This window comes from Podarcis filfolensis (genome assembly GCF_964270895.1).
Source record: "Podarcis filfolensis genome assembly, chromosome: 2".
NCBI lineage: Eukaryota > Metazoa > Chordata > Lepidosauria > Squamata > Lacertidae > Podarcis > Podarcis filfolensis.
This window is the reverse complement of record NC_139605.1, coordinates 94,972,995-94,992,150: the sequence shown is the minus strand read 5'-3', so window position 1 is coordinate 94,992,150 and position 19,156 is coordinate 94,972,995. Positions and strand designations below refer to the sequence as shown.

The window sequence follows — 19,156 nt, the reverse complement described above, 5'->3', positions numbered from 1 at the left end:
GCGGATAGCCCTTCCCTTGTTACCACAGCAATGACAATCACTAGAATGTCTTCTAGTTTCTCCCACACTTGCTGTTTGTCTCTTCAAGTTGAGAATCTGGAAACCCCCGCAGAGATTTGGGTTGGGGTCACCATAGCAGTGGTAGGCAGTAAACATATATAAGAGTGTCCAGCAAGGATTTTAGTTTAATGCAAGCAGCAGAGCTACCTAGCACAGTGCTGTTTTACAAAATGAAATAAAATCAGGAGATATATATTTGCTTTACCTGTCGAAGTAATTAAAAACAGAAAGTGGAAGGTAAACCAGGTAAGAGACAGCTTGAATGAGTATGCAATTGTTTACAAGTATTGTATCTACAGTCTCTGGATTAAACACCTGCAGTGTATTAATGTTGCAAGATGCTTGAGAAGCAGGTGCTGACAGAAGGCCAGAGAGATCTGGGATACCCAGTACATTAAAAGAGAGGCCACAAGGGTCCCATATATTCTGGGGGAGGGAAATGTAGGTCATGAGCATAGCAAATCATACAACATCCCACCGTTCTTCATTTGTACATGTGTTAACAGTGTATAGTGAGTGGCATATTTATTGAGATCTGAAGGGTCAAATCCTTTGCCTACTTGCCCCATTGAAATCAAGGGGTCTCTCTCGCTTTCAAATTGGCCCCAAAGCACCTTCTTTTCAACATTTTAAGCAAAATGGGAACAAGCCCAATGGGGACAAGCCACAGAATGAAACATCTGAATTTTTTTAAACTCAGCTGAACAATGTCTTGATTTTCAATGGAACAGAAGCGCTGTCTTTCCTAGTCAACATAAGACTTAGCGGGGTGTGCGGTCAGGGTTGGGAGGCAAAAGGTCAATTAAGCTTGGAAGTGTGTGTTGTGTGTATAGAAGAGTGTTCAGAAAGTTTGAACAAACATGCCCCGAGTCCCTCTTGAGCTTAGTTCAGAATATATTGCACCACTGTCAAGTCCTTCCAAGGCCCTGAGACAAAAGACTGCCACACGCTTGCCCATTTCCAAAAGGTTCAGTGAGGCATTTGTTCCACCCAGACCACTTTCTTCTGCTCCTCAGCAATGGCCACGCGGACACAGCTGACAAGAGTGTCGTGGTCACTCCAGGCATCAGGGGCGATGGTGCCATAGAGGCAGGGCACCGTCTCCAGCTGGGCCTCCTCTTTCCGGGCAGTCTCCAAAAGTTGCTCCTCAGTTGCTCCGAGACGCTGGAGGGCTTTCCTGAAACGCAGATCGTTTGTTGGGCTGGAGGTCAGCAACTTAAGACCTGGGGGCCTTACTCTCATGGGATGTTATCCTCCAAACCATGTCTGCTCAGAAGTAATCCCCGCTAGCTTCAAGAGGGCTTGCTCTCAGGTAAGTGGGGTGAGGATTGCAGTCTTGGTCCCATTTTGTGTAATATAGGCTAGGAAAAGAGACTGTAAGGGGCACTGGAGGAGAAGGAGCACATTTTCCCAAGGCTAAGTGCAAAAGGGATGAAGAATGGTGGCAACAGTAGGAAGGATAGCAAAGACTGAAGCCCAGGACAGGTGGGAGGCGTGAATAAGTGGCAGAAGAAATTATCTCCCCTGCCTGTTTCAGTGATTGGCATAGTTGTCATCCAATACTTTTGCAGTGGGTTCAATTATGTAATTATTATTTACTTAAATGATTTGTAGACTGTCCTATAGCACAACAACCCCTTTGGGCAGCTTGCTTCTTTTAAAAAAACTCAATTCAAAAGCACCCCTTTTCACAGCCAAGCCGCAACGTGATAGGTGTGACTTCCTGCTGCACCCATAAATGCCGCTCCAAATACATTATAGTCATACCTCATGTTGCGTCCGCTTCGGGTTGTGTGTTTTCGTCTTGCGTCCTGTGGCAACCCAGAAGTACCGGAATGGGTTACTTCCGGGTTTCGCCACTCAGGCATGAGCAGAAGCGCCAAATCGCGCCTGCACAGATATAGCGCTTCAAGTTTCGGGTGTTTCGTGTTACGGACGGGCCTCCAGAATGGATCCCATCCGTAACACGAGGTACCACTGTAAAGGCTGCATCATTAACTTTATGCAATTCAAATCCAGGCTTGAAAGGAAGAAGGTTGTTGTGGCTTTAGGATTACGCTAAGGAAGCCTTGGCCCTTCGGGTTTTGCAAAGCAGACAGTGGCCTTTCAGTGCAGAGCAGCGGCTCTTACCTGAATTTCTTTCCATTCTTTTCACTGATGGTGACCAAGATGATGATGGGGTAGATTTCCATAGCCAGGAGTTCCTGCACACTTTCCAGGCCCAGGTCCAGCCAGCCATGCACATTCTAGAGGGGAGCAGGTTCAGGGTACAATTAAGTTCTAAGTCTGTGCATGCATGTTTCTAAAGAGCTGGGGGGGGTTGACAAATCCTAGTCTCTCCTAAGAGATCCTTGCATCTGCACCCCTGGGCCACATTCCCAGACCCCTTGCACCCCTGTTACCTTTTGCATCAGCCACTCCAGAGCTTGATGGGGAATACAACAGTTGCTATTCATCTCACTTTTTTCAGGGAGCGCATCTCTACTCTGTGTTTCGCCTTGGGGCTCTGCAGATGGGAGAAACAGGTCAAGAAGACAGCACGGCTTGGTGCCGTTCTGGAGAAGCTTCCAAACTGGACCTTGCCTCTCAGGAATTATTGGTGACACTGCTGGGTGCAGGGGGTGGGGCAGAGTAGAAATGTACCACAAGGCACATTTGTCAAGATGTCAAGGTGTGTGTCTTGGGGTGAGGCAGTACTTGTGACAAGAACTGGAGATGGATGTCAGAAGACAACCTCTACTACCCTCAATTCCATTGCTTCAATGGAAGACACTTGTGGTGTAGTGGTTAAGAGCGCTGGACTCGTAATCTGGTGAACCGGGTTCGCTTCCCCGCTCCTCCACATGCAGCTACTGGGTGACCTTGGGCTAGTCACACTTTTCTTTGAAGTCTCTCAGCCTCACTCACCTCACAGTGTTTGTTGTGGGGGGGGGGAAGGGAAAGGAGATTGTTTGCCGCTTTGAGACTCCTTAGGGTAGTGATAAAGCAGGATATCAAATCCAGACTCCTCTTCTTCATTTACTTGCCCCCTCTGTTGAGTGAAGCCAAGCAAAAGTCCCTCGGGTCTCTGCTCCCTTGGCCCATGGCTTATCCAACCATTCCCCTGCACAGTTCCAGCAAAGTGAGCCAGCTAGTTTATGTAACGATGGAGTCGGCCCCATCCTAAGGACGTACCTGCTGGACATTTCTCAAAGGCCTTGGACAGGCACAACTTGTCAGCCAGGATCCTTCCCAACAGCGTTGGCACCAGGAGGACTGGGCGTGGGCAGCCAGGCCTGCAGGGCCTGACCAAAGTGTATGGCATCAAGCTGACACAGCTCCTGGTGTGTAGGCTGACTCGGCGGCTCACTAGAGGAAGAGGAAGAAGAGCCAAGGCTGGAGGAGGCCACTCATTCAAGGCCACACCCAGAGATCCCCACTGAAGAGAAATGAGCCATTGATGTTGTTCTGCAGAAGACCAACCTCAAGACAATTGTCTTCTGGAACAACACATTGCTAAAGGACAAAGGGTAATTATCTTTTTTTTAGAAAGAAGAAACTAGCCGGAACTCACTATGTGGCTTGCTGGAGTCCGACAGGCTGCAGTCCATCGATGACCAGAGTGGATTGATCTTCTTGTTGTCTGTGCTCACGATGCGCACCAGTTTGGGCTGCAACCCAGAATTCTGCAAGGCAGGAAGGAATGTCAAGCCTTCATTCCAAATGACTGTCACCCAGTATGTCTTCCACATATCAGTACTGTTTGGGTTATATGCTTCCTTCTCTCTGCCAACTTCCCTGGATTACAAGGGAAATGGCACTGGCCCGCACTCATTGGTGGAGCTGCATGTTTCATCGCCAGTGACTGCCATTCGCAATCTGAACAAATGCTTGCAGATTTAACTTCAGTGATGAGACACCATCACTCCAAAGCAAGGGATGGAGGAAGAGGACACCGAGGTTTACAGAGATGCACCAGTAAGAAAGGCTGCACAGAATTGCCCACAAGCTACTGCACAAGACAATTCCAGTGAGCTGTGCCTGCGATATTAAGATATCTTTCCTCAAATTATTTCATAGGCTGCTCCCAATTACCTTGTGAGTGACAGTGCTCTTCTGGGCCATTTCCTGAATCAGAGTGATGAGTTGCTGCTGTGCCCTAGGGTGGAAAGAAGGGGATAGAGGAATGCATTAGGCAAAAAGGAGTAGATGTGTTCCCCCCCCTCCTTGGCCATGTGAAGAGGACCATCTCAGATGCACTAAGGAGACCTTTCAGGCCTCCTCAGATGATGAATCTCACCGGCAGTAGTTGGGGATAGTGCCAGCATCCATGTCTTTCATGGTGTAGGGGTTCACCTGGCAGGCACTCCACTGCGTTTGGCCCTGGCACACTGTGTCGGTGATGTGCAGGATGTCATGACACCCTACTAGAAGTTCCCCAGGTGCCTGCCTCTCAAGGCAGAGGTTGGACCGAACGTAGAAGGAGTCCCCAGATGTCACCAGCTTGGAGTTCAGGTCACTTAGCAGCTTCTTGTAGCCTAATGGGTTAGAGAGTATTGGAAATGCTGTGCAGGAATAGCAGGAGCGCAGGATAAGAGTTGAGAAGCCCAAGGGGCATGGGGACAATGATGATGGCTTCCTGACTCTACCCATGGCTAGGGAGATGCCCAGGGTTGTCCCAAAACATTTTGATGCCCAAGGTGGAAAATTTAAAAGAGCACCTCCTCATTCACACTATTTAACATGGGGTGCAATCCGCCAGAAAGTTGTCTATCTAACACATTCCCCCTTGAAATGCTCTTGCACAGCTTACAATCGTTTCAACTGGGTTTGTGCAGGGGAACTTCCCAATGGATTCTACCCATGAAGCAGGTCTGCCTATCTCCTAGTATGCCACCCTTAGTGGTATCCACTGTTCACCTTACTTGATGGTGTGACCTCAAGCAATATCCATATCACTGATTGCTCATAGCAACTTCCACTTTCCCATCAGGCAACCCTTACCCTCCATGTTGAGCCGCACGGACAGGCAGCAGAAGCCATTGACCCTTTCCAAGACCCAAAGAGCCTCCTCAAGTGTTGCATCCTCCAGGACAGCCTTGAAACCTGGTTCCATGACTCCATAATCCACCTACAAATTTGAAGAAGAATAGCTCAAAAATAAAATCAAGGGGAATGCTTTGAAGGAAGGTTTCAAGAGACAGACAAACATATGATGGCAATCAGTTGCAGCCTGGTGAAGCCACAACACAGGAGAATCCTTCACCATGCTCATGTTACAATGACACCTTTGGTAAAAAGTGCCTAAGTAGTCTGGCAAGGGAAAATGAGTGCTGAATCTCCAGTGAAGGCAGAAGAAGCTGAGCAATATGACTTGCATTAGAGTGGTTCACTGTTCTGGAGCAATTTCCTGCCAAATTTTGAGCTTGTTATTACTCTTAGCTTGAAGCAGTGTGTTCCCAAATACTTGAGGGAGTTGAAGCCCTCTGAAAGTAGCCCAGCAGGAGACACCTGCATATGTCCTACTCTGAGCAGTTTTGCCATCTTTGCGCTCAATGACTGTCTCCCAGGGATGCTTATGCTTAGATGCTGAGCCTTCCAGAAGCCATGCCTCTTGCTCAACCATCTCATAATTTCTTCATCATGATTCAGATATTGAGTGTCCCACCCAGAAAGCACTTTTACTACAAGGCAACAGCAGCTTCCCGGCACTCGCACTGTTCGACGTGAATTGCTGGGGAATAAAGATTCTATTGTTTAATTTCATTTCTATACCACTTTCTGTTTTTAACAACAACAAACACATCAGAACAGTTTGCAACCTACGTTAAAACATCAAATAGAACATTCCAAAATAAAACATTACGGAAGAAGAGCAAATACAAAACATACATCCAAAGAAACATAATTAGCAAGAAACTAAAATACCTTAAAAGATTTCAAAATAAGACATTACAAAGGAAGGTCATATATAGAAACACATTTAAAACAGCATAATTAGGAAGAGAATAAAATATTGTGTTTTAGAACATTTTCTATTCTATCCACAGCAATTACAACTATCTGCACATTAATGTTGTGAGCGCAGTGGTCATTACTGTAGTATGGAAAGAGCACTTGGAGTAGCTTTGGTGTTTTCCATTTTGTTTCCTTCCTCCAGCACCAAATCATTGTCAGGTGGCAATTCCCTGGGCTCTACATGGGGACAGGGATGCAGCTAGGAGGAGGAGTAAAGTGTCCAAAGGAAACAGGGTATCTCCATGGGAAAGAGAAAGATAGGCTCCTTAGGCATAACCAACGGAGTCTTAGAGGAGTCAGGAGATGTGCACGTCTTACCAGCACAATCTGATGGCCCGGCGACAAAGACATCTCATCAGCAGCAGAGCCAGGTGTGACTTGGTGAATGAAGATGCCCGTTTGGTTCCCCCCAATGATGCTGATCTGTTCCATCAAAGTGTTGGCTTGGAAGGCAATGGTTGTGATGCGGCTTGGGAAACGCTGTGCAAGCCGCCGGCGCATAGGCACACTGGGGAAGAGGAGAATGGAGCCGTGAGGACAGAGTGGGCATAGGGGCTTCTGTCTCCTCCGGGATGTGCATATCTCGCCTTTCCTTCCCCTTGGCTCATCCCATCACAGGTTCAACTAAGCTTCATAGCATTACATGCAAAATGGGCCACTGTCAGAAATATCAGGTCTTGGGTAACAAACTCTTTTTTTCCTTGATGTCAGCACAGCCCTTTTGTCTTTTGCCCAGGACATGGGTGCCTCAATTGTTGAGAAAATCCTCATTGAGTTAGGCCTTGAGTCTGGATGCTTACGACCCAAATTTTCTGCGGTTGAGAACTTGACATTTACCTCTCTGAGATGCAGGGGTCCAGGTGAAGCCACAAAGAGTTGCCATCTGGAATGAAAAAGAAATGTTTGAATAGGTGAGAGCTAAGTGACCACTTCGTTCGTCTCTAACCAGGCACCCATGTTACGTTAGCAAAGCTGCACACCAACCAATCAGAATGGGGCAGTAAGTTCTGCAACAAGAGGCAGGATCTATTATTGCTGCCCAAAATGCTTGGCTGGTAACCTTCAGAGTTTACTCATTGTGTCTCCTTTGCTTTGCTGGATATGGGGTGCCTGCTAGATGAGGGGTGTGGCCTGGGAAAGTCTCATGGGCTCAATAAGAGATCCTTAAAGGGCCACATTTGGCCCTGCAGGTCTGAAGTTCTCCACCCCAAAAAACAGGTAATCAGAATTCACCAAGGAAGCAAATTCTGGAATTGTATGTCCCTGCTTTTTCTCTTTAGTATAGATCTGACTTTGGAGTCACAGTATTGTACTTAAAATTAACACTTTGATAACAAGTCTCCTACTATTATTGATATGATTGGTTTGCCCTGTCCCAACTGAAGGGCCCACTTAGATTGTGGACCCTTTGGAGAAAGGTAGTGAAGCTGCTACAATATGCCCAGAGCTAATGAGGTAATTATAAATACAACAACTCAATCAGAAGAGTCGTCTCCTCCCCTTAGCCAGGGACACACCAACCTAGGTTTGATCCCTTACCCTCTTTTTCCACCATCTCATACTCAAAAGGGGTGTCTTCTACTTTCTCTTCAGAGGCTGAAGGGAAATCGTCCTCCAGAAACTCCAGGGAACTGCTGCAAGAGGAGACATAAATAAGATGAAAATAACAGAGTGTGAACTGGAAAGTTAGATCAATCCAGGGGGTCATGGCGGTTGCGAGGTTATATTCAGGATGGTGGGTGTGGGTGTATGATAAACAGGATGAACAATCTTAAAATATTTCCTCCTTATATATTGTTTAGTTGAGCCTAGAACAGATTCACACATGTCCAGTGGAGCCTGTTAGCACATCATTTTAACTTGTTCCCCCTCCCCCTGCCCAACACTACATAATAAAATTGTCCTGCTGCAGTTTGCACGGCTGTCAAGAAGTGGCCGTGGTAACTGCTGCACATAATCTGGTGGCATATGAAGACTTAAGGGTGCAAGTTTCTACCCTTCATGGCTGTGAAGAAAACATATGGAAAGTATAAGATCAAGGCTTATAAACACTTCCAGTGGTGGTGGGAGATAATCGTCACATCTCCATATCCTACCTAATTGCTCTTAACCCCCTTTCAAAATTCTGCTAAAATCTGGATGACTGGAAAAAAAGCATCTGCGATAAATGAGAAAACCAAAATATTTCTGTAAATTGGTATTTATTTGTCCGCTTTGCAAAATGCACCTGTCTATCAAAATCGTGATTCTCTCTCTCTCTCTCTTTTTTAATAAGCACACATGCCCACATAGGCCTAGCTGGGAACCAGCAGTATACAGCAGAGCATGGTCTGTACTCACCTTCTGGAAAAAGAACTTTCTTGCATGGCTCTCCTCTGTAGGGAATGCTTACATGGTGGGATTGGGCAGCATGAGCGGATGCTCCCAAGCAGCTCTTGATTCGACCTGTTGCTTAAATCTGACCAAGACTGCGAAAAAAAAAGAAGTAGGTCAGGCCACTCAGACACAAGGGAACTCCAATTTCCCCATTCAGGTCTTTCCCCCAGGTGTTCTGTGCCCTAAAGAGTGGGGGCCTGCAAGACAAGTGAGACCCCACACCCTGAGGATAGTATCCTGTGGCGCCTCCCCCTAACCCCCCCCCGCCTTGCAGTTGGAAAAAGTATGGTGGGTTTGGGGAGGGGTGAGCTGTACACCTCAGACATGCTCAAGAAGCTGTCCTGGCTGTCACCCCGGGGGCAGACGGCGTTCATGCGCACAAGACGCTGCTTCCTCTTTGGACAAGGTTCCTTGGTCAGAGAGCTGGCAGGCCCATCCCACTGCACCTGCTTAGAGGAAACAGAGAGATAGAAATGGCTCACAAAACACGCAGCAAAGAACTGCCTGCAGGGCAGAAAATACTGGCGGGAACAACGCCATATAGATGATAAGGAGCTGCCATTTTTCTCCTACCCCAGTCATTTCCATGCTGTGTGCTGGGGAATATGAGTATGTCGCCTGCTAACCAGTAATTTTAACGTGTATTCCCCCCATATAATAAAATTGTCGTTCTGTTGTCATGCTGCAGTTTGCATGGCTGTCAGTAGGTGGCTACGGTAACTCCAGTGTGACAGTAGGCAAGCAAGCAGTGGAGGTGGCAAGTGGCCCTAGTGAGCTATTTAAAAGCAGGATGGGAGGCGCTCCAGAGAGCAGTTTGGTAAGCCACTTTCTGAAATGCCTCCCATCTTCCTTTCAAAGGGGTTGGAGGTGATGGGGAGCTGGGAGGGGTGGGGGAGTGGGTGCTGGGAGGGGAGGTTTGGACGAGCTGGGAGGCGATAGGCGAGGAGGTGGGAGAGGTGTAATGGGAGCGGGCCCTCGGTTACCCTCATCCCAAAACTCACTGCGAGCACTGAGCCACTTAGGCCTGTCTGCTTCCTGAGTTCACAGATCTCATCCGTGAGCTCAAAGACTTTGCGGCGGAGCGAATCTTTCTCCAGGAGGCTCTGAGAAATTTCCACCTGAGCAGCATCCCTTGCACTGTAGGCCTGGGGAGGGGGACAGAAACACGTCATTGGCAGGGGCTTTAGGAGACAGACGGAAATAAGCTATCGGCAGCAACAGTTATAGGGACAAGTGCAGGAGATCAAAACTATTCTCACAATAGCTTAAAAGGTTCCAGTGAGCCATTTGCTCTGGGGCCTTGAGAATCAATCCTAAATAGGGGCAGAACATACCACAGGAAGCACAAGGAGTACTCTGCAGTACCAACAAAAAACCCAAGGTGCTGCCTGAGTTGTCTTGGGACTGCAAAATATAAAAGTAAGGCTGGACCTACCTTGGAAGGTCCAGCTAATGCTGGAAGGTTTCTGCTAATGCAGGGTGCATTGCATGCAGGATCTCTGCCTTAAGGTCCTGCATGCAATGTGGGGAAGTCCGGGGGAAGAGATTCCACAAACAGAATTAGTAATGCAGCCAGTTCTCTGCTTAGACAACAAGCCTTGTTACAATTGCTGCTATCTTTTTAACTACTGGGCTGGATTCTAGGTAAAGGTAAAGGGACCCCTGACCATTAGGTCCAGTCGTGGCCGACTCTGGGGTTGTGGCGCTCATCTCGCTTTATTGGCCGAGGGAGCCGGCGTACAGCTTTCGGGTCATGTGGCCAGCATGACTAAGCCGCTTCTGGCGAACCAGAGCAGCGCACGGAAATGCCATTTACCTTCCCACCAGAGTGGTACCTATTTATCTACTTGCACTTTGATGTGCTTTCAAACTGCTAGGTTGGCAGGAGCAGGGACCGAGCAACAGGAGTTCACCCTGTGGCAGGGATTCGAACCGCCAACATTCTGATCGGCAAGTCCTAGGCTCTGTAGTTTAACCCACAACGCCACCTTCCCATTAAAACCTTGCAGCTAGTAACAGGTAATGTCCATTATATGGCTTGGAACATTTGATTGGACATTTCCTTAACTGTTGCAACATTCTAGAATGGTAAAGATCCCTTCTAATCAGACAAGCCACCACTTCCCTTACTTTGGTAACCTCCCTGCCGCCTGCCCTGAAAACAACAACTCTCTTTAATGCGGTCAGACCTCTAGGTTACCTGATCTCTCTCTTTCTGCAGATCAGCCACTTGTGCCTGGAGGGCACTGATTTTGTCCTTGTAGATCTCACAGTCCACCTTCATCCTCTGGCACTGGATCAGAGTGTGCTCCTTTTCTTCCCAGCACTGAATGGTGACAAAAAATGTTAGCAAGATATTAACACCCAGTAAACGCATGGCACTCTCTGCCACTGCCTTAATGCATGGAACAGAATTGTAGAGTTGGAAAGGACCACGAGAGTCATCTAGTCCAAACCCCTGCAATGGCCAGAATCTTTGTGACCAGCGTAGGGCTCAAACCCACAACCCTGAAATTAAGAGTCTCATGCTATACCAACTGAGCTATCCTAGGTCCTCTTGACACCTACATTATGCTGGTAATGTAACCCAGCTTGACAGTGTTCAGGTGCAACATCGAAATATATTTGGAGCAGCTTTTGTTGTGAGACTGCGTCCTAAAGGTATTGGCTCCCGCAGTTTTAATCAGATGCTGTTTGATATTTTAAATGTTCTATGGTTTATTTATTTTTGGTATTGCTTTGTGTCCTTAGATGCCCTGAGCTCCCCTAGGGGAGGAAGCATGGGATACAAATGTAAACAAACAATATGGGCTGGATTCTGTAACCTCATGCTACAGACTGAAGTACAGGCATGCAGCTAGCTATGCTAGTTGAATTGTCCTCCTGACATGAGTTGGAAAGAGGCTTGATTCCTCTGCCTCCCACCTTGCCTAAAGGCAAGCATGGGTTGTGCAGCCCCCTCTCACCTGCTTCCGCTGATTCTCAGCAAGTGCCGCCTGCTCCCTCAGCGAGTGGATGCGATTCAGCAGTTCCTGCTTTCCGTCCAGAGCATCATCAAGGTTCTGCTCCAGGATATCCTTCTGCACCTGGACAAATGAGAGAGGCTCATCAGAGGCGCATTTCCGCTCCCCTTACCCTTCCACCACACCCTTGCCCAGGTTGAGGAGGATGGGTGTGGAAACCCATATGTGGCGGCTGGATCTGTGACAATCTGCCTCCTCAAAAGCTATGCCTCCTGCAGCCAGTAAAGGATCATTATGTAGTTGGAGGGGATTTGTGCAAGACAAACAATTTTGCTGAAATGTGAGGAAGCAACTGTGCAGTTGCCTATATAAGTTTGTAAGAAGCTTGTATTTAGGGCAAACACATTAAGGACATTGCAAGCCTACATTGGTTCTTACACCAGATGACCAATATGCTGCTGAAGTATCATAGAAATGGTTGTTTTGTGAAACGAAGAATTCTGTTAAGAAATCCCCAGCTCTCGTCACAGAACTACAGTTCGCTGGATTCTCCGAGGGAAGGAAAAGGACTGTGAAAAGAATCCACAGCACAGGCAAAACCAGTATGAAAGTATTCCTGGAAATAGTCTTTTACCACACTGAAGGTCCCCAGCTCCACCATTGACTTGAGACGCTCGTTCTCCTCTCTCAGTGTCTGAAGTTCATCGGCCTGTGGCTGTGTGTCCCCAGCTGGCCTTGGGGACCTCTCCCATTCACAATAGGATGACACCCGGGCTCGCTGCAATTCCTGCTTCATCAGGTACAGCTACCATTGATGGGAACACAGAGAAGAAAAAGAAGAAGCAGCAGCAGTGAGTGAGCAAGACGAGTGGTGGCAGCATGAAACACCTGGCAAGGTTTGGATGCTCACTCTGAAACACTGGACCTGAGGGTCTGGTTTTAAGCATGCAGCTAGACTGCCAGTCCTTCTAACAGTGGACTCAGCTGGGGAGGGACAACAGAACTGGAGCCAAAGCAGGCCAACTGAGAAACAAGATGGTGGCACCAGCACATTCAAGGAAACTCCAAATTTAAAACAAAAACAAATAAAACTAATGGGACACACGTACCCATCCCCAACAGCCAAGGAAAGACTGGGCATGCTTAGTGCCCACAGAATGTTGAGGAGCAGCTGGGAAAGAAAGATGGAAAACTGGGAGTGGGGAATGGCCTGCTTGAGCACTTTACACCTTATACAAGGTGTGGTGGGGGACCTTTGGCTCCCCAGATGCTGCTGATCTACAGCTCCCATCAGCTCAAGCAATCATGGTCAATGGCCAGGTGTTATAGAAGTTGTAGTTCAGCAACATATGGAGGGCCAATGGTTCCTCACATCAGGCTTATAGTATTCTAGAAGAGAGCATGACTGACTGGCTGGTAGAAACCCCAAACAGGACCACTCCTACTAAGGGGTGGGGTTACACTATCACTGCCACAGAACCCTCAGTAAGCACTTACTGAGGGGTGTCTTCTACACTCCAAACCTATGCACGTTCTGCAATAAGCCGTGCTAAATACATACTTAGGTTAATCATAGCACAGGAGGAAAGAGAAAAATCTGGACAACTACAAAGAAATTGGTGATAGGCTCTCCTAGCACACAATCCAATCTACAATACCACACTCTTCAGCTGATAGGTCCAATAAACCAGGCATTTCAGGAGTCATCTTGTAAGAAACCCTACTCTCTTTTGACAAGCAGATGCCAAACAATCTTGGTCTGGAATCAGATTGCATCATTTTCATGGAATTTTATGTTATGTCACTTCCAGTCAATCAAAATGGGTCATCATCTACTGGTAATTGTATTGGAGGAGGTGTTCATTGGAGGAAGAGCTGTGCCCTTCCTCTGAAGCTGCAGCATAAATAGGCATTCCTCCAGGCAAGCTAACAATTCCTGCATTCCGAAACACCTAGCAGTAAAAGTGGCATGTACAAAAATAGCTCCAGATTACTGACAGGAAGCACTCTGGAGCTGTGGCAAAACATTCATTGAAACTTCATTTAGAGGACTAGCGAAAGACTCTGGGAATTTCTTCAAAACACATAATGCACATCCATTATTCCTGATAGCAGCCTTTCACTCCTAAAATGATGTGACAACATCAGCTGAGCACAACACCCTACCACACCTCTTCCTGCAGGCTCTGACAGCGGGTGATGGCCAGGTCCTTCTCCTGCAGGGCACTGCTGTAACGTAAAGACAGGCCATAAAGTTCATCTTTAAGCTTGAGGGCTTCATGGAAGTGGGCACTGAGCTCCCTCTTCATGCGGTTACATTCGGCCTCAATGCCGCTCAGGCTTTCAGCTTGTGCTTCCAGTCGGGCAGTCTTCTCCTTCAGCTTGCGGCAGTGATGGAGCAAAGACACCTTCTGCCGCTTCTCCTGGCTCAGTTCTTCCTGCAGGCTGCTCACTGCCTTGGCCAAGCATTCTGTCAGTTGGGAACTCTCAATCAAGTCTAGGGTAAGGGAAATAACAGTTAGGCCTTTGACTGGTCCAGGCCTACCATGAAGCAGACAGAGCAAGGCATCCACCTCAGGCAGACAGATTTTGGCAGCAGTCTGGTGTATTTCTGCTACCTGTGAGGAAGTTGGCAAGGGGTGTGTGTGTGTGTGTGTGTGTGTGTGTGTGTGTGTAAGAGACACTATTTTGATTATCTGCCTTAGGTACCAAAACATCTTGGGTCAGCCTCACTTCAGGGGCTGAAGATTGTTTTTAACACAACTGTCTCCTCTCAAGAAAGTGAACCATGAATAGGTGGGGTACAGGGTTTGAGAAAACTCACCACTGAAATGATTGTGGTCTATGGAAGGTTCCAAGCCAGTGATGAGCACATAAATATCTGGGTTGTGGAGTTTCAGGCTTTCCAGAAAGGCAAGGGCTCCATTTTTCCCACGGAATTTCAAGAGATCCAGCATGTGACCTGCAAGGGAATAAGAAAGAACAACAGAATAAAGCGATTGAGTTCCTCTCCCATGGGGCTCCGTAAGACCCACCCTGCCTGCTGGGTCAGTGGAACATGGCAGGTGATGTGATGTGCCGTATCTCTGCAAGTAATTTTGTTAGCCAGCTAAATGGCCTTCTATAGCACTTGCAGTACAGAGAAGCCAACAGAGCAGTCTTTAAGGACATAAGTCTTGCAAAATAGGCTGCAATCAGTTGTCTTGACGGACCCAGCTTTGGCTTCCTTCCTTCAGCCTTGGTCTGTGCGGGAATGATTTTACCCTACCTATGGTCTTTGTGGGACAATTTGCCTATCTGTCTTTGGCAGCCTTCTCCAATCTGGTGCCCTCATGCTGACTGGGGTTGATAAGCATTGTTGTCCAAAACATATTGAGAGCACCAGGTTGCCCCTTTGTGAAACACCCATCCTCCTTTGACTGACACAGAGGAACTCCTTCCCATTTAGTATCGCATTTATTCCCCCAGCCACAAATGATGTCCTAGTAGTCCAAATTTTTGCATCAACAGCTAGCCTTCCCTCCAGTGGTAACACTACCATGTTGAGATTCTTTGGACACAGGCTATGTCTGCTTCTAAAGTTGGTAGCCTTCCTCATCTGCTTATGGTGAGCATGATTAATGACAAACTTGGTAGTGTAGACAAAGTTCAACAGGGCTGTCCCGCCTCCCCTTCTGCATTTCTTCTAGAGGGAGAGGAGCAAGAAAGAAACATATCCCCTTTCCCCATTATAGGTAGATGTGCCTTATGGCGTCCCATCAACATTGCCACACTAAGGCTGCTCACCCACTCTCATGGCGCTGTTTGTGAACTGAGGGCTGTGCAGCACCTCTTCCTCATCAAGTTGTCCAAGCACCTTGGCCTGGCGCAGATAGGGTGTAAGCCGGCTCGGGGTGACACCACGAACAATCCTGTAGCGATGACCCTCTACCATCTCCCACAAAAGGTCCTCATCCATGTCACGGAGCTGTTGATCAACCAGGATGGGGTCATCTGCTCCTGCCTCTGCCATAATAGGAATCTGGAAGGACGAGAGGGGCTAGTAGTTTTCAAAGGACACAAATCAAAAACTTGTTTTTTGAAGCTCTAAATACACAGTAGGTAAGCGCTCCATAAGGTACACAGCTCTTGTTCCAAATTGGGCGTGTGGCACAGCAGAGGCCGAATCCCAGCCTAGAAAACAGCATTGCACAATACTGCAGGACCAAAAGGATTCTTGGAGATCGAGTCCATAATCCTCTCTGCTTTTATCCAAATTAACACTACATGCATTATACACCTGTCTTCATTATACACCTTTAGGTACCAGGCAAAAACGTTCCTTTTTAACCAGGCCTTTAGTTGATTTGATTGACATCCTATGGCCTTTTAAAATGTGCAGTGTTTTTTTTTTTGGAGGGGGGTGTTATTGGGTTGCTGTTTTTATTTTGATTATATATTTTGTGGTTTTATATTCTGATTTTGTTATATGAACCACCCTGAGACCTCTGTCTATAGGGCAGTATATAAATTCAAGTCATGCATACATACATACTACAGATGCGACAGGTTACAGCAAATTATCCAACTGCCTGAAATGTGTCTATTATACTCTCTTACCTAAGTGTAGCAACAATTTAGTCCTGGGCACATAATTTATCCCCCTCTCTCCCTCTTTTTCTAAAAATGCTTCTAGACCTTATGGAACATAGCTGTCAAGCTTCCCTTTTTTTTTGCGGGAAATTCCCTTATTCCAGTGCCATTTCCCCGCTGCTTCCCGCTGCTATCCCAGATTGTTAGATATCCCGTAGACTGTCCCCAGGACAGGTGAGGCTGCTGATCCCTTATTTTCGAGGCTGCTGATTCCTTATTTTCAAATCTGAAAGTTGACAGCTATGTTATGGAAGCAAAAAAAAAACAGAGGCTTGAAATAGTGTGAGCAGTGCCTACTGACATCTCAGGTGCCGGAAGAACAGCTGGATTAAAATATGCAATGGCAAAGGAGGGGAAAGTTCTTCAGTGTCACATACTGGCTTGCTCCTCCCCTTGGCAAACACAATATACTATTCAAACGTCATATGTGCATTTTTTTTAATTTTTTGTATTTTGCATCATTTACACAGGGCACAGAATTTGAGCTGTTTTGTGTGTGCACTACAGAGAGTCAAAATTACAGTGTGTCACAAGCAAAGCATGAACCCGTACGCCAAAGATGCATATGAGGTTCAAATAATAGTTTATTAAAATCAGCCACATTGGTTCATTGAGTCCAGAAGGAAAATCTATTTATGGTGTAAAACCTGCTGCCAGACTTTCTTCTTCTTCCCAGCCTGCTCACAAAGGATTGCTGGTTAATAATTCAGAATAGAAGGTTGCTATTTCATGGAAAGGAACTAATGGTTAGAAGATCTTTTCCTAGTAGGCTAGGAATCTCTGCATGTGTTTGAATGAGACACCACCTTGAGTCTGGAGAAGGTGACACTCCTCCATCTGATGGCCAGAAGGCAGAAAAACAACAGTTGACATTTTCCCAAAGCATGTGTGTGCTCTGGTTGGAGTGAACTGAAACTGCAGGACTGACCAAGCTGCTACCCATATATAGGGGGATTTCCTGTCTTGTTTGAAATGCATGCTTTGCCTCCACTTACGCTCTGCTTGCACAAACATTATAAATGCATCCCAAATATCCTGAGCTGCCTTATCCAAAGGAAACTAAACCCGGAAGTATTGCCATTGGAACTTTTCCACACTTGAAGAAGTGGGTGGACGAACACACACACACAGGCACCTTAATAAATTGTTATCTAACCTACACATTTATTTAACATTTACAGTGTGGATGTCTGCTGAATTCTGGAGTAAAGCCTGATGTCTGATAATCTGCTCCTTGTCAATTTACATCTAGAGCTGAAATTATTCCCATGTGCACCTCCCCTGTCCGTTCTGTGTCCTTCCAAGTGTCTAGCACATATCTAGTGCTAACTAAATAACCACAACAGTGATACAGTCCTCTTATGGGCCACAATGGACTGTTAACACCACCAACCCATTTACCTAGAGGCAGCAGTGATTAAACATGGCAATAAAATTCCAATAAGGTAGGCAGGGATGAGAACATTATCCTAACCATCAGAACTAGAAGCTTCTTCTTCTCCTCCTCCTCCCTGCAGCCAATTAAATTTGGCTTCCTATCTGAAAGTAAGTAGCACAGGGCCATATTCCAGCTAGAGCAGTTCAAGAAGCTGACGGGCTGCCCAAACAAGGAAAGTACAGTTAGATGAACAATCATGTCAATAGCCATTTCCCTTTTAGGCACAGAGTTCTTTAGGTGATTGGGGAGAAACCATAATACTGGGCAAAAAAGGTTTTGGATAATTTGAAGTGCCTGATGGGGCAAAACCTTTCCAGATTGGGGTAGAAATTTTATTTTTGCCTTCCTTTCCTAAATCAAATAATAAAGCAAGCCGTCATCGCCACCACCAAGCAACAAACCCAATCGCTTGGGCTTGGCCCTACCATTTGGCAGGGAAGAGCAGAGTGAAGCAGGGAACAGCAGCAAGGTGCTGGAGGATAGAGCTCTCTGTGTTTGTGTGTTCTCCTCTCCCCTCTCAGGTGTTTTGGAGGATGCTGTCCCATCACTGTCTGTTGATATAACATTCAGTTACCAGTCCAATTGGCTTCTGTACAGGGAATGGGGAGCACCAGCAACTTTTGCCACAGGGAGATCTTTGGCTGGTTCTGCCAACACTACCCTCCAGGACCCTAGGTCTCCTGCTACATTAATTTATTTTGAGATTTCTGCATAATATTTTACCTAACAGTCCTGGGCAGATTAAAAACATCAGAAATACATAATACGCATCATTGTTAATTCATTCATGTATGCAACGTTGCCGATTATTGCCTGACATCTTTAAAAAGCCAGAAGTGTACCCAGCCACTTAAACGCAGAGAGAACTCGAAACCCAACGTTCCATTGCGGAGAAAGAATGAGGCAATGAAAATAACTCTTTTCCAAACTCTTCAATGGTTGGAATCAGGGAATTAAGGAGCAGAAATTGTGCACACTGTCTAAGTTTCTTTGGAGGGAGGATAAAATGCAATGAACAAACAAACGAACTTCTCCAATAAGTAAACAAGGAGTGGGGACTCTGTGGGGTAGGAACATCTAGGTCCTGTTCTCCACTGCTATTTTTCTAGAAAAAGAGGTGCCAGAACTCGCCATGAACATCTCCCTCTTTCTCTTAGAATGGCAATGGCACCCACCTGATAAGTTCTGGAACTTACCTGAGAGGTGCCAGAACTGAGTTCTGGTGAGTTCCCACTGAAGAAAATCCCTGCTGTTCTCAGGTGTTTAGTTTCTGGGTCTCCATATGGCTCTCTGTATAAAGCAATTTATCAGTCTTGAATGCCCTAAAGGCCTGCATTTACGGGTGTTGAAGTAAATGGAGGAGGAAGAGGAGGACACTCAAGTCCAAATTAAGGCCTTCAGCTCACTGAGCAACTTACTAAACTCCTATTCTCCTCAGCTCTTTTGCCCTGGATGTGATTGAGATAGCAGCCCTTCCTATCCTTCAGGCCAAGCCATCCCGACAGAAACACTGAACGCTAAAGCTGAGACCCTACTAGTCCTACCTGTTCCTGCTGATCCACAGAGGAGAATGTTGTCCTCGACATATTGGTGTTGCATGTCTTGGAGAAAGACTGTGATGTCTGGAGAACAGTGAACAGGTTTTTCAGGAGGACCAGCTCTGCTTGCCAGGGAGATTTAATGTATTCAT

At 46.7% G+C, this 19,156-nt stretch overlaps 1 protein-coding gene across 4 annotated transcripts; it reads right to left on the bottom strand.

Annotated features, from left to right (window-relative positions):
- Positions 1 to 169: 169 nt before the first annotated feature.
- Positions 170 to 19,156, bottom strand: CARD14 (caspase recruitment domain family member 14). 4 transcript variants are annotated; one of them, XM_083595236.1, is made up of 21 exons: positions 19,011 to 19,156; positions 15,183 to 15,417; positions 14,221 to 14,358; positions 13,568 to 13,893; positions 12,031 to 12,201; positions 11,400 to 11,519; positions 10,634 to 10,759; positions 9,435 to 9,578; positions 8,751 to 8,879; positions 8,398 to 8,525; positions 7,597 to 7,691; positions 6,895 to 6,940; positions 6,376 to 6,565; positions 5,044 to 5,170; positions 4,340 to 4,577; positions 4,135 to 4,198; positions 3,614 to 3,725; positions 3,235 to 3,408; positions 2,463 to 2,566; positions 2,191 to 2,306; positions 170 to 1,237 (listed from the first exon to the last, which is right to left on the bottom strand). In XM_083595236.1, exons 1-21 carry the CDS (start codon positions 19,050 to 19,052, stop codon positions 1,030 to 1,032), a joined length of 3,033 nt encoding a protein of 1,010 aa, XP_083451362.1. In that variant the 5' UTR covers positions 19,053 to 19,156; the 3' UTR covers positions 170 to 1,029. The 4 variants fall into 4 exon arrangements, with proteins under 4 accessions (XP_083451362.1, XP_083451365.1, XP_083451363.1 ...); XM_083595239.1 differs by having other exon boundaries at positions 889 to 1,237; positions 8,751 to 8,882; positions 19,011 to 19,154; XM_083595237.1 differs by having other exon boundaries at positions 889 to 1,237; positions 7,597 to 7,688; positions 8,751 to 8,882; positions 19,011 to 19,133.